Raw genomic sequence first — 16,292 nt, forward strand, 5'->3', positions numbered from 1 at the left:
TGCGAATTGGATACGATGAAACTTTAAACCCTGTGGGACTGATAGGGGATGCTTTCTCATCCAAATGGATGGGCATACTAATTATCGTGTAAACCACCTGTCACATTGTTTCAAATGAAGGATTTCACACAATAATTAGTAAAGCATTCCCCGATTCAATCCCACAGGGTTTAACGTTTCATAGAAATGAGAAAATTTTCAGTAATTATCGTTTTTAACGAATTTTAAATTTCTGCTAGTGTTCCTATTGCGCAGCGCTATCTAACTCATTGACACATCCGACAAATGGCAACCTGTTTGTAGAATATCTCAATGCAAACTGAAGTTAAGAAGTAAAAGTGCAAACTTTGTATTGGCAGAGATAACGTAATGAAGTGTAAAAACAAAGGACCGTCATTATTTACTGAAATGACTTTTGTGGAAAAATTGTCAGACGCCTCGTAGCTTAAATTTTCAATCATATTTTACTACAATCAATATAAAAGTACTCAATACTCGCTGCTTAATGGTTTAATAATCAAATTATATTATGAAGTATTCTTAAATCCACTTTTACTCAATATTTGTATCATGATCTTTATTTTATCCACAAATTTACACGGCTACCAACATTGTTGCAGAAGTAATGATATTATAAACTCAGCTTTTATTTTGCTGAATACTTGATTTTCATGGTTTTTATTGAAACCGTAACCCCCACGGATTTTACATGAAAATTAACCTTCAGAATTCAATAGATTTTAGTTTTAATCTCGCGATATCGTCAGAATTAACAGAATTAATTATAATCAATGTATTCAATATTGTTCTGTAATGTTACGGATAGTTCCGGCAAGAACGCTAGAAATACTCGTCCGTAATGAACCTCATTTAATCAAATTCGGCAACCTTGCTACTACATATTTCTATAAAATTAGAGCACATATTCTACAGTGATATGTAATGCGTTCAAGCAAAATCAGTCGGAACTCGGAAATATTGATTTTGAGATATAGCCAAACAAAGGAAATATTTCCTTTTGTTTCCTGTTGTTTTAGAAACTCTGTAACTGCTCATATCTTTGGAACTAGTTGTTCAATTTCAAATGGGTTTTCTGCCAAATCCAGCTTTGTAAATGCTTTTTACTATCCTCTAAGAAAGTGAAAATTTATTATTGCCGAGTTCCGACTGATTTTGCTTGATCGCATCACATATTACTACAGGAAAATCATTATTATCATCGTTTATGGGATGGGGGTTGGTGTGTATGTCCCATCTGCCCATACTCTCACGTAGTCCACATGCATGGCCGCGTCTTCCCCATTTCTTTCAGTTGGGTTCCAAGTGGGATACCATAGGTCTTTAGCTAGCCAGAAATCCCTGGGTGCAGTACCCGAGGAGTCACTCCATGGTTTCGGATATGGCTCGTTAGTTATACTGTCATGAAAGTAACCTCCTGTGCCCCCTACAGCGACGTTCATTATCAGGTGGAACTGGAATGAAGAAGAAGAATAAGTTAATTATGAAACTGTTTTTGATACAAGTCTCCACCACACCACTCCACGCCATACACTGCCAGTCACATTTCCCCAATATGAAATTTTTTTTAAGTAAAATTTTAATTTTAATTTTACTTCATTAAAGTTTGACGGAGGCGGGGTTCGAACTCACGGCGCACTACTTTGGACACACTATGAACCCAACGCCTTAGACCACTCGGCCACTTGTCTTGTTGCAATCCATTTGAAACTTATTTGAAGATATAATCGCAACTTCAACATAGGCCTACCACGTGACAAGCAAAGGCAGAAAACGTACCATATTTTGGAATTTTATTTACCTAAAAACATTAATGTGTATTATTAGCGCTCAATTGTTGTTAACTGATGCGTGTTCTATAGGCCTATACAACAAAATCCAACAATAAACATGATAAATGGGCGTCTATATGGATATTATCAATCAACAATACATTATATCGATTTTGACACGTGCTCGTGTGTCAGTACATTTCCATGGTCAGTAAAATACTATAGAGGAACCTACCATTGTTCTTGTATAAACGTTCGATGTTTTGATCAAGTATGTGAATAATCGACATTAGACCCTTAATGTTTTTTCAGGAAATAAAATATTAGATTACCATAAAAACGAAACAGTAATCTTTGGTTGGGTCTAATGTAATATTCACATAGAATTTTTCTATCCTTATTCTTGCTCAATTAAAAAAATATTTTGGCGTATATAAAATTGAAATAAAATTCTCTGCCTCTTAAACGACATCAAATGCGCTACAATTGGGTATCACGCATCGTTATATATGATGTGCACTTAATATTCATATTTTCTTTTATACAGAGGATGCTTCAGTTTTGACAGGAAAAATATTTTCTTGAAAACCCTCTCACTCGGTTATTTTAAAAAGGTTACCACGCTTCCCTAGAATGTGCAATAAATTAGCATTAAAATTTTTCTTATTCTAACAGCAAGCGTTTCTAGAATGCAGTATGGCGAAATGTGGTGTAAGTCTCCACGTAGATAAATGACAGCCAGAGAAAAAATTCACCGAACATCTAGGGATTGATCCTGGGATATTCAGATATTAGAGAAAATATTATCATATTGGGGTTGCATGATCCATCTGCCCCTACTAGGCCGCGTCTTTCTCGTTGCGTTCCGTGTTAAAATTGAAAACAGTGACAGTTGATTAAATTGTGATTGTGTCTTGAAATTAATGCACGTGTTCTTTTTACAGGATGTTGTTTTCCCGACAGGCACATGTGCAAGAAGGGAGGCAAAAATAAAAATCTAAATTTATATAAATGTCAAATATTGATCCCTCGTTTTAAGGGAATTCAATCGATTATGGGTTATGAGCCTTGGCTGCTTCAATTACGATATCTTATAGTATAGCCTACTTACATCTTGATCAAAAGGCGCCATTTTGTTGGGTGAGTTTTCCCATGGATTGTCGGTATTGGGAATTTGTGTTGGAAAACCACCAAAGTCATAGAAGCCGCCTTGGCCAGGATCAACTCTCACAACTAATTCATCATCGAGGAAGAATCTTTGGAAGAAAATGGATTATATAGTTACTATTTTTCTCACGTTGTAAGCAAAAAGGTCAACGGTCACATATTATTTTCGGGCCTACGTGGTTCAAATTAACACTGAAGAGTGCTGCGATTTCAACCAAACTGGTCTTATACTGTTCGTCATATAAAGATAAATCAGAAAATGAAGTCTGTACTGCGTTTAAACGCTTTGTTACCTAGGAACATCACAAAATAGGTTGTAGTAAATAGATTACATGGCGGTGTATTGGCAGTTGACGTTTTTGCCGCATTTCCTAAATAACAAGTAACGCAACATTCTAAACAGTTCAAATTATTCCTGTTCTGACTTATAACTGTAAACTGTAGTAGTAGTAGTATTACCAGCTGAGGCATGATTTAGGGGAAGTTTAAAAATGAGAAAAAAATCCTCACTTTTGGAGGTTACAGTTTAATACGAGTGGTGCACCCCACTTTAGAAGTTACGGCTATGTGCCTACCAGTTCCTATGGTTTAAAAAGGGTTTCCTTATGTAGAAACGTTTGAAAAAAGGGTTCACTGGGAAGAACAATTCCTTTACAGTGTGTAATTATTGTATTAAAAAAAATTGGGGGGAAAAGGGCCATTTCGAAAATGTTGTTACAATACAAATTGCTGATATAAAATAATTGTGAGCTTTCTGCATTATTTTATGGCATTTTTGATGAGAATATTCTAGAAAAGAGGGGCTCCTTGGGTAGCTGAACATAAAGAAAGTGGGACATCGGGCAGAACTTCAAAAAAGGGATCATTGGGTATAAATTCGACTCCTAAAATGTTGTTCTATTGATAGGCACATATTAGTCTAAAGTTGAGCGCTCACCCCCTTCCCATACTTACGATATGTCGGTAGAAGTCCACTCGACGACGTATTTATGGAACTTTGTTCCATAGTCTTCGCCATTGGGTGCGTGTCTAGAAAAGAAATACAAACCATCAAGGGAATCATTTGAGAAGCTGTGCAAATTATCTCCGGGAGAAGAGTGTCGTCACACACAAAACCGTGAACTATTCATAACGGCAACTCTCGAGGTAGGAGTGGTATCGAGGAAACACTATAATCCAAGACCCAATTAAAAATCTAATTTGCTTATGACGTCAGGGTAAAGGCGCGGCGTGATTGGGTGCTGACCTGCGCAGTCACGGCATTTTGAGTCTCGTTGACAGGACGTCATACGCAAACTAGCTTTTTAACTCGGTCTTGGATTATAAACTTTGAATCCGTGATGAATGGCTGTTTATTCGTTGTGAAACAAAGGATCCGCATAAACTGATGACGTCACTTTCACGTCTCGCGTCTCCAAGAGATGATTTGCACAACCTGTCTATTATAGTATTATTATGCCGTAAAAATAAATATCGGTAGAAACTAGTAAACTATCATGTGTTGCCATCCTCGAGCAAGCCCTGATATTTCAAAAATAAAACACTGAACTACTTCATGTGAAAATATCAATAATAACGCCCTTGAAAATCTTGATGAAATGGGACCTTTTAACTGGTCACTATTTTAAATAGAAGATTTTGTTGGTCAGTGGGGGACCGGGTTTACCTTTTTCAGAGCCCTGACTCAGGCTAAACTTTAGGTCCACTTTAGGCCATCCGGATTTACTGAACGGCTCTTTTCAGAGCCACCAAACCTTCAAATTTAGCAGATAGGCGAGATCTGCTTGTTTTCTATTGACAAGGGCCAGTCATCAGTGAACGGATCTTTTCAGGGCCATCATTAGGGGCGGCCTACAAATCTCATTCTTAAGTACTTTGTCCTGAAGAAGTCAGAGCTACTCCTGACGAAAGCTTGACAGTTCTAAACTTGTCCGACGGCGAACCCGCTAAAACCCACTAATTCCAAGAGAGGTGTCCCATAACTTGAAACTAGGATATGTCCTTGTGGCATATCATCACCAGGTGAAGATGGGTAAACTTACTTTAAGCCTTGTATCACATGATACGCATTGTAAGGATAAAATGGTCCTCAATGCATAGTAGATCCCATGTGATGAATTCCACGAGAGGTACACCATAATAGGGACCTAGGATAGGTCCTTGTAACATACCATAACCAGGTGAAGATAGATTAACTTACTTTAAGCCTTGTGTCAAATAATATGCATGTTAAGGATAAAATGGTCCCCAATGCATAGTAGAACCTATGTGATCAACTCCAAGAGAGGTACACCATAATAGGGACCTAGGATAGGTCCGTGGTGGTATACCATAAATAGGTGAAGATGGGTTAACTTACTTTAAGCCTTGTGTCAAATAATACGCATTGTACCTATGCATAGTCCCCATATGATCAACTCCAAAAGGAGATGCCGCATAACTTGGACCTAGGATAGGTCCTTGTGGCATACCATAGGCCTACCCAGGGGAAGATGGGTTAACTTACTTTAAGCCTTGTGTCAAGTAATACGCATTGTACGGATAAAATGGTCCCCAATGCATAGTAGATCCCATGTGATCAACTCCAAGAGAGGTGCCTTCCCAGTCATAATAATTTCGATTGCCTGAAATGTGTTATATAATATCATAAACATATTAGCCTACTTTTTATTTTATTTTATGTAGGCATATAATTTTAATATACGCAGCATCTAAAGAATCGCGCATAATGTTCAACTGCATATAAAAGCTGTTACATATTATATAAAACCTTGGTTGGTTCAGACACTATGATACTAAACATTGCAATGCCTAACGGTAGAGTTTTTTTCAGAGATACCCTGACCCTGTACCTTTACTTGACCTCTGATCCAAAAGCAAAGGTGCGTGCAATTTCAGTTATTGTCTGTCCAATTAACTTAGAGACCCGGTTTTATTACTTATTAAAATATATATATGTTTTCGGAAAAAAATCAAGAAAGAAAAGTTAGTGACCTTCAGACCTAAGAAGTTTTTGTTGTTCCAAAGATAGTTTGGTACTATTATAACCACAAATATGTTGAGATCTGAGCAACTTCACGGCAAATTTAAAAATGATCTGCGAAACGTTGGCTATTTAGAAAGTAGATGACAGTCAAATAAGGAAAACCAAACTACCGATAGAGGTTGTTGTAGCAGAATAGTAGTTATTGTGTGATTATTATAATTATACTGCAATAAAAGGAAAGCAATATCTTAAAAACACTCAACCTAAATTACAAAATAAAGTAATCAATAGATGGATTAATGTCCATAGATGGAATAGATGTTCTGCGTATTTTGATACCTTATTTTGAAACGATGCGACTTTACTTATACCGAATTGGATGGAAAAAAGAGCATTTCAAAAATGAAAAATTTAGGCTACCCAGCAAAACGTAAAAAACAATATTTTGGGTTTTGGTTTTGGCAAAAACGTTTTAAATGTCGGGTTATATAAAGGTCATGAATAGGCCTACAGCTTCTGATTATTTAAATGAAGCGCCTGAATCGAAAAATTAAATCGGCATCAAAGGAACAAAGCATTGCGTAATCTATCTCATCATCATCGTCGTCAGCATCATGATCATCAACTTACCACGTGACTCGAGGAGATCAATTTCCCCTGATGCTGGCCATTCACCATATCCGTTATTGACAGGGAGAAGCCAAATAGCTGCAAATAATATGGCAGAAAACGATGACATTTGCATAGAGAGGTATCAAGGCTTTGGTTAGCGGCGTGGTTAATAATTTGTTAATACGTGTGTGTAAATGGTAACGGAAAATTACTGCGTTCATGTCCAGTTTTTCCAATAATCACGAGAGCAGATACAAAAAGGACTGGACCCCACCAACCACTTTCCCCAAAAATACTGGGGTTGACGATATCTTTACCCCCCCCCCCCCCATTTTTGGACACCTCCCTTATTCGTTGCACTGTGCGGGTCAAAGTTCAACCCGATATTTTGAAGTACGTCTTGGTTTTGGGGGGATCAATGGTTAAAGTAACACAGAGTAACACTAGGCTACAAAGAAATAAGTTGACTTGCCCTTGTCGACATCGACATATCAATTATTTTTTAAGCGTTATTATTAGACTTACCAGGCCATATCCAGTCTCCTCTTGGCAGCTTAGCGGAGACCTCGACCTTTCCATAAGTAAATCCGAATGAGTTGACAGTCCTTATACGAGCCGATTGTATGGGGTTAACATAATTATTGACCCCATCAGCACTTCTTTCACAGCCCCACCAGGCATGGCCAGTACATAAGTTAGCAGGAGATGAACCTAAAATCAAATTCAATTGAATTGAAAAAATTGATTAAAACTTAAAGCCATATTGTAACATTTAGTGAGGAGGACGTCTATGGCAAGCTAAGCGGCTCAGAACGTGGGACTAGCTACGCGCAGCTTCTTTCTCGTTACGTGCAGCTTATTAACCAATCAGATTCGCGGTTTTAAACACGTGGAGCTGATGTAAACATCCTCTCTCACAAATATTACGTTGTTAATTTTTGTAAATGAAAATATCTGTTGTATATCAGCAAAAAATGGTATAGGTGCTATTAAAGTAATATCTGAAGAGGATGATGATTGTTCTATATTTAGGGGGCTTTCCTTTTCTTCGGGTGGGGATCCCAAATATAGGGGGTCATACTTTTTGGAAAGAAAAATAAGGGGAGGGGTCATAAATTGATAATGACAAAATGTAGGGAGTCACAAGATGACTACATATAGTGTGTTTATTGTATTCAAAAGACTGATTTCAATACAATTTTAGCCTGTCTAGGGGGTAAGGTGTATCGGTGGTGGGAGTCGGGGGTCATAACATTTTGATGCCGAAATAGTGAGGGCCGCAATTTATTGACGCCGACCTTTTGTAAATTTAGGAACCCCCCCACCCCGTTCCGAAAAAAATGATGACCCATTTTACTCTCTCCATATTTACACAGTGGCATGTGATATCGCTTTCCCTGCAATATCTTTACACAGCGCTTTACATCAGTAGTAGTTGTTGTTTGACCTTCATATCCCCTGCACCGCTAATACAGCCCGAGTATAAAGTTACTTGCTATTAAACACGGTGTAAACTTGGAAACACTAAATAAATATGCTTTGTGTCATTTTAGCCAGGCATTAGCAACATGTTCTCTTGACACGTGCTGTGATTTGGCCTCCTTTACCCGTTCGTTATCTATGCTAATTCCGTAAATTAATTACAAGATAATAATTGTGAAAGAGGATACCTATAACTATACTACGCGCAGCTAACGACCCAACCACGTGATTAAATTTGACTATTTTGATTGGTCAAACAGCTGCTCGTAACGAGAAAGAAGCTACGCGTAGCTGTTCCACGCTTTTGGTAAAATACCCTGCAATAACTTGAGGTGCCGTACTTTAGTCAAAATCCGAGATATTAAATAAAGCACAGGCAGCGTCGTTTACTTATTACGATCGATTGACATATTATTAGTCGAACACGTACACGATGTAGCACAACCGACGATATATCGGGGCTAATAGTAAATTCCCATTTTCTTTGCTTTACCTTAATTGTTCGGCACAAAATTAAAGGGGACATATCTGACAGTAAAAGCTAACATTTTATAAAAAAGAAATACTAATCTATTTTTATGGAAATGTTACTATATGATTTTATAAAGTTGTGAGCATGAATATTTTACCCCACAGATTGAGAGTCCCATACTGAGCCCATCCTTCTCCGTAGGTATCTTCCGCTAGAGTCTGTACAAAAATGGATAGAAAATTAAAAAGAGCACCTTTTCAAGGATTCTCAAGTACTAATAACTATGTGTACCTGCTACTACGCATACGACGGCAACTTAGCTCACTTCCGGTAAGTTTACTGCCGTGACTTCTGCTGTTACGCAACAAAATGATGAAAATAAGCCGGCAAACACGGTTTTTTGGCAAACACTCAAAAAATGCGAAAAATGCATGTCACGATAAAATGGTTATATCTACAACTGTGAGCAAATGCGGGCTAAATGCTTTTCTGTAATGATAAACTTTAACTCCTCCTCCTCCTCCTTCTCCTCCTCTCCCTCCTCCTCATCCTCTTCCTCACCCTCCTGCACCTCCTCTTCCTCCTTCTCATCCTCACCCTCCTCCTCCTCCTCCTCCTCCATCTCCTCCTTCTCCAACACCAACACCACCTCTTTTGCGCATCCTATAGTTGTTGAATATGCTCATACGCGCCATTTTAGTTTTAGCAAATAAAATAACTTGAATAATTTTAAGTAAGCATTTAAAAATGCTTACTTGTATAAATGCTTTTCAACTTGCATACTTACAGGCTTTAGATAAAGGATGCCATCACGTGTATAACTGTTGGTGCGGTTGTTGATGTAAAACTGGAATTCCCAATTCTGTGAAGAAAAAAATGAACCGATTACGTGTTGTAAATTTGAGGGATATTATAATTTGATAATGGGTGGATCATGGATGACAGATTTCCTTGAAAAACAAGTTTACAAGCCTCATGAGGCAGCTATCGTTAGAAAAAATGTAACCTCCAGAGCACTACCTGCCGATCTAACATTGCCTCTGATTGGTCCATTACATGATATCTTCATTTTAATCACCAATCAGAATGGAGCTTTGCAAATAATTCACCCCAATTTTTTGGCTGGTGATATTATTTTAACAATGTTGCTGATTGGTCCAATTGATAATGAAACTTCTTTTTGACCAATAGGCAGGGAGTTCTTATGTGGTTAAACCAATAAACCAACATTTAAACATCCGTTTAGGACCAAATATTATGTAACATTGTCTATAATCGCTTAAAACAGTTTATAAATCAATTGAGAAGTTAAGCGTCCGTCTTTGAGATCGCGTCACCAAATATTTCCACGTAGTGCGCCACGGCGTAGACGAACTTCCATTTCTGCGCGGTATTTCCAATACATGTACAAACACAGATTCCGATATAATTTATACAAATTCAGATTTGTGAAGCTTTCAGTATTTTTTTCTTCCAGAAAACAAATCCCAATTCCGTCAGCCTGTAGAGCAGTGGTTTTTTGGGTGTGTTTCAGTGTTTTGTCGCCTAATACAAATATTGAAGTTGTCTGAAAACGTTATGCTCTCAACAGCTTTTAGACCATTTAAAGGTTCTTGAATCGATCGACAACCTCAAAATTGAGAAAGCTCATATTTTTCTCATTATCCCAGTGAAATTTAACACCCGAGATATTTTTCGTTTGTTATTCACGTTTTTGCCTCTTATATCAAAACTGCTCATGGGTCACTCCATATGAAATCAAGGAGGCGCCCCACCTGACCCCCTCAGATTTGCTTTATATTTTAGTCATATGTTGTACCTGTAAAAATATTAAAAACCTGCAAATTTGAGGTCTGTAGCTCTTAAGGATTTTCTGTGGCAGCCATTTAAAGTTGGAGTAGGGGGGTCTAAATTTGGATCCAAAAGTTGCCCTTTAAATAAATTTCATCTTTGGGAGGCTGTGCCTTCTTTATAAAAAGAGAGAGGGGTCTGAAACTTTGTATACACACTAACTGCATGCCCAATTTGTCAAAAAATAAAACATGCAGTCATAAGAAAATGGTCAACTTTGGGCTTGTCATTTTATATGAAGTCAACCTATACAATTACTTGGACTTAGCAAAGTTGTAATAAGACTACTAGTTATATAAAAGTGATGTTTTATAAATTTTGAAGGTGGACCACATCGACTTTGGGCCCTCTGAAAATGTTGAATTTGCAATAAATTTCATCTTCGTGAGGCCGCTGTTCGAAATGTAAATGAGATGTGACCTCAATTTTTTGGATATGCATTGTATGTATCCTATATATAGCATCAGTGAAAACAAAAAATAATTAATCTGACAAAAATGTGAATTTAGGGGGTTAAACTTGCCAGTTTACAAAACATTACATTTTTTCTTGCATATTTAATGACCCCGTGACACAACGCGCAATTACAGAAATTTTTTATTTTTTATTTTTTGACAAATTGGGCATGCATTTAGTATGTATACAAAGTTTCAGACCTCTCTTTCTTTTTATAAAGAAGGCACAGACTCCCAAAGATGAAATTTATTTAAAGGGCAACTTTTGGGTCCAAATTTAGACCCCTACTCCAACTTTAAATGGCTGCCACAAAAAATCCGTAAGAGCTACAGACCTCAAATTTGCAGGTTTTTAATATTTTTACAGGTACAACATATGACTAAAATATAAAGCAAATCTGAGGGGGTCAGGTGGGGCGCCTCCTTGATTTCATATGGAGTGACCCTCATGCAATACAACTAAAAATTTGAAAACATATTGTTTTGATGGTAGGCTTCAATCTAAGATAGAAAACTGATCATGTAAAATCGGATTACGCTTCTTTTAAGGTTTGGAATATAAGATCGCGCATTTTGACATGTGTAAGGGAGAGAACGAACAAGAAATTGTGTGTACTTCGTTCAGAGAGCTTACTCTACCAGGGGCACATAATTATTGCACTGTCCCTTAAAGTTAATGATTATAAAGTTAATGAATAACTGCTACCAGTCATACCAGCTATTATATCAAGCGTACTTACCCCTCCTCCACCACCAGTAATCTCGTGTTCCCAGGTATAGAGATCAAAACTATCAAATGTGTCTTCAAAGATAAGACCGTTACACGGAGCTACGCCCATGTTGCATCCTGAATCACATGGGTATCGGCTGCAATCTGAAATAAAGGGGTATTAGTAGATCATTTCAGTAATTCTCGAAATGATGACCGTGATGCAAATCAGAAAACATAAACAGTCCCGCATACATTACGTAATTGTTGAATCATTTGCCTAAAAGTGGTACAATGATTTGGAATTACTTGGTTGTTTGCTTCTGTCACTTTAAAATTGTTTATAATTCATGAGGAGATCAGGCAGTGTAAATATCCGAATCAATGCATTTATGACCCCTACAGTTAGGACGCTGGACAACCAATTCTTTAGAAATGCATAGTCGCGCTAAAAGTCGATCGATACATGTTAAAATCCTTTTTGCTATAAAATTTATTTTCTCGGTCAAATATAAAGCAATATTTTTTTTTCTTCAGTAATGTCAGTTAAAGACATAGTGCTTGGATATACATTTTTTTAAATCCTGGTGTTAAAATTCAAGCATCATATTTTGTCTTTTAGTGTGATATTTTTGATTTTTATAGGCCTTTAGTTCGCCCGCGAGCTTTTTACGGAATTCATTTTTTAGCGTCTCAAACTAATATAGTTTGCTAAAGAAAGATATTTCCCACCTCTGTAAAGCACATCGTGTGGGTCTATACATTATAGTTTTGTCAGAATTTCCGTTTTGATTTTACACTTTTTCCCTTCATGCTCCGAAAATGTCAAACTCAGTACTTTATCTCGAGACCAACCAGCAGAAATAATCGATATTTCAATTGTTGTCAACCAGCTCCCTTTTCCATTGAAAACCAGGATTGCCTGACCAGCGATTTGGTAGCCCAAATCCCCAATTCTGGTAAATGAGGTGAATTTTGGAAATTTGCTCCCGTGATAGCCTGCAATTTCAATTTATAGGGGCTATGGATTCCATGATTATGAAAACCATTTTGTCTGTTTGTTTGTTTGTTTATTTACCTAGGATGAGGTCCATGGGAAAATCCACTGTCCAAACCTAGAAATATTCGCGTGTTATTAGAGGGGATTTTAATTTTCTGTCCCTCCTATCTCCAGGTGAATTTTGAATGACCCCCCTCCCCCCATCGCGGGTTGGCATTTTCATTATACCCTTCAGACTTGCGTTCGGGTTTGTGTAGGCCAATTTGTCATAATTTAGCGCTATAGGACCTACTTTCTAAATGTATAGCTATAGCCGTGCTATATAAATATTATAAGGTACCGGTATGTAATATTATGTAGGTCTATGGGGGTGGGGTGGGTACTCAACACATTTTAACCATGACTTACAATGCAAGGCTCATTGTTGCCATAAATGATTTTTTCCTTTAGGTCATTATAATAGGTTGTTATAAACTTCCATGTTTAACCTTGTATTGTTTTGGCTGCTTCATTATGACTTTCGGTGGGTTTAAGCAATTTCAAACAAACACAAACAAAAGGCACTATACCCAGTCACCTTCATGACAATTGAAACACTAGGTAATTTCTTTGATATATTGAAGTTCTGGCAACACTGTATCCAGGCCGGGCACCCAGAGATATCGATCCACAATGCTAGTATTAGCCTAAGATTTCACGCGTGGATTTGAAAAATTTTCAGCTGGTAGTCAAAAATTATGGAATCAAAACGGAAATTCTGACAAAACTATGATATATCGCTCACGGTGATGTGCGTTAGAAAGTTGGGAAAAATTCTTCTATAGCGAACTATAATATTACTTTGAAAAGCTAAAAGGTTGATCCAAAAAAAGGCTCGCGGGCAGACTGAATTTCACGACTAAGTTTAACACTAAGATTTGAAAAAAAATACAGTATCAAGCATTACAGTTTTTCCTGACATTCACTGAAAAATGAAAATTATTGCTTTTCATTTGGCCGAGAACAAAAATTTTACACTGAAAAGGTGTAACTCAAAATTTTGTTCATTTGAATACCAAATTCGATCGTTTGTATTGCCTTATTAAATGACTGAGTGAGCCTTGCAGAACAATAACAATCGGTTGTCCAGCGTCCTAACTGCCTAAGTTTTTAGCTTATACTTTTAATTCGCGCAGTAAGCAAATATTCGTCGTCGAATTTATTATATAATCAATCGCTTTTTGCAGAAAACTAAATCGCGGGCATATTCCGTGTGCAAAAACGATGGCGATTTGGCACACTGGGCATGCGTGCAATTCGCTATTTTACAAAAGCGATTGAGTATAAATTGAGTTTTAGGACCTTTACGTCATTTACAACATTACGTTACCTGTACCTAAATAAAAGTTTACAGTTTTACTTTTCTATCTGTCACTGTGGTAACCACATAAACAAATTGTCATTTGGCCAGAGGTAGTACACGACCCAGATAGGTTAATGAGTTGTAAATCGTGTAATTTTAAGGAAGTGAACTTCGCCTGCAGTAGTGTTATTTCGATACACTGGAATCGGAATTGATTTTGGTCATTTTTCGATGCATTTCGATGCATTGAATTGAATTAAATTGAAATTATTATTTTAGTTGATCAATAATTTAATTGGAATTGAATCAAAATAACTTTGCTACAATCATGCACTGTTATCATGTATTCTAAGGAAGGGAACTTCGCCTGCAGGTATTTGGTTGCCAAAAGTTGACAATCTCGATCTACCCCGGGTACGCCACAAGCATCCTGCCTGGGGATGTCAACTTGTGCAATTACGGTATGTGTCTCTGGAGTTCATCAACGTCTGCAGGAGGACTTGTGAAAACCTTTGATTTCCACAAGAAGAAACTCGGAGTATAAGATCAGGAGATCTTTGCAGCTATTTCGTTTGGTGCTCCAAAGCAATCACATTTGTCAAACAGTTATGCAAGGCGTTCCGTCAATTATGTAGATGTAAATGGTGAAACTGTGATTTTCATGTTATTTTAATTGACTTCACGCAATTGCTTTTTACACAGCTCACTATAAAAAGCCAAGGAGCCCTTATTAATTGTCACATGCCAGTGATTTTACAGTTGTGGGAGGACACAATGTTGATTCAGCTATCAACTAAATTATTTTGCCCTAATACCTCATACTTTTTAATCTAGTGGCATTGTTCAAACTGTAACTTTATTTTGATATACCCTGTATTAGTGATAGCGATTTGCAACAGGAATCGTAAAGTTATGACATACATAGACACTCTACTGAAATTTGCTGTAGAAGTGACGTCATAGTCGGATTAACAATAGATAAATATAATTTTTGACTATATCGCCCTGCACTACCAGCAGGCTGCACTCATCACCTATGTATGTCTGCAATCATAGATTGAATACAATACCGCTCTTTTCAAAGATACTAATCTTACAGGTGCGAGTGATCAGCATGATATGGCTCAATGCATAGGTACCTCGTGAAAGTTGTAGTGCAGGACGATATAGTCAAAACTTGTTTTCATCGATTGCTATGGTAGCTTTACGGCACTTCTACAGCGAATTGGAGTGAATGCAGAGGTGATTATATTGAGGTATGTGACAATACGGGAAGACATGTTGGTGGTTTCCTTTGTGCAAAAACATTGTGAACTCATTTATGAATAATATATGGACTCGGAAATTGAATTTACCACAAAGACATATAGGAAAAATCAATACGAATTCACCCTTTCCCATGGTTTCGGTTGATAAATTCAAATAAAAATTTATTTCAGTCCTAATATTTCACAAAATCAATGAGAACAATAAAGAGTTTTCTACTGATACCAAAATCTTCATTTAGATGGAGAAAAAAAATAAGAAAAGAATGAGGACGATGATCGGATGTTCCTCCTTTAGACACGCCCTTGATAATCAACTTTAGTCTATTTTAGGTAGAATAGACCCCACCGCATGACTCAATTCCTCATGACTCAACATAAACTTACCTTGAGCGCTACATAGAGCCAGCAGGGCTGCTAGCCATATACATGTCACACCAACTGCCATTTTGGAAATGTTTCAAGGAGATGCTACTCCGTCGATGACATACAGTCTGTCTGTAGGTCTGCACAACGTGATATAATCATTTAAGAGAAAATTGCCAGTTCAAAACATATGTTTTGCAACAATCTTATCGTAGATGTAGTTATCATATCTGAATATTATTGTATTAATATTTGCCAAGCACGAAGCCACTCCTTTCCGGGATGATTTGACCTGTTATCAAGTTGTTGTTTTTACAGTATTTTGTAAAATATAATATAGACAATTTGATGATTCATGGCGTGAGACGACGAGAGTTAAAATTGGGGGATCCGATTTTGTTCATGGTGTTTTCTATACATTACATTGCATTACATTACATTGCATTGCATTGCATTACATTACATTACATTACATTACATTACATTACATTACATTACATTACATTACATTGTATTGCATTGCATTACAATGCATTACATTACATTACATCACATTACATTACATTACATTACATTACATTACATTACATTACATTACATTACATTACACTTAGACCATTCACAAACATTTATGACGCTTCGTCTCAAAATCCATCGTAACTTTAATACGATGCATCGTAAATCCATTTCACTTAAAAGGTTTTTGACATGTACCCTGCATGGACCCTTCGTAAAGTTACGACTATAGTCAGCACAACAAAAAAGTAGCCGTTCATGAATTATGACCTTTTCATA

At 37.0% G+C, this 16,292-nt stretch overlaps 1 protein-coding gene across 1 annotated transcript; it reads right to left on the bottom strand.

The window, feature by feature from the left end:
- Positions 1 to 948: 948 nt before the first annotated feature.
- LOC140172556 (beta-1,3-glucan-binding protein-like) lies at positions 949 to 15,701 on the bottom strand. The gene is made up of 10 exons (XM_072195701.1): positions 15,519 to 15,701; positions 11,556 to 11,689; positions 9,297 to 9,371; positions 8,667 to 8,727; positions 7,081 to 7,266; positions 6,574 to 6,651; positions 5,464 to 5,581; positions 3,912 to 3,986; positions 2,902 to 3,046; positions 949 to 1,472 (listed from the first exon to the last, which is right to left on the bottom strand). Exons 1-10 carry the CDS (start codon positions 15,577 to 15,579, stop codon positions 1,224 to 1,226), a joined length of 1,182 nt encoding a protein of 393 aa, XP_072051802.1. The 5' UTR covers positions 15,580 to 15,701; the 3' UTR covers positions 949 to 1,223.
- Between the last annotated feature and the right edge of the window lie 591 nt (positions 15,702 to 16,292).

The sequence above is a fragment of the Amphiura filiformis genome, chromosome 2 (assembly GCF_039555335.1).
Source record: "Amphiura filiformis chromosome 2, Afil_fr2py, whole genome shotgun sequence".
Classification (NCBI taxonomy): domain Eukaryota; kingdom Metazoa; phylum Echinodermata; class Ophiuroidea; order Amphilepidida; family Amphiuridae; genus Amphiura; species Amphiura filiformis.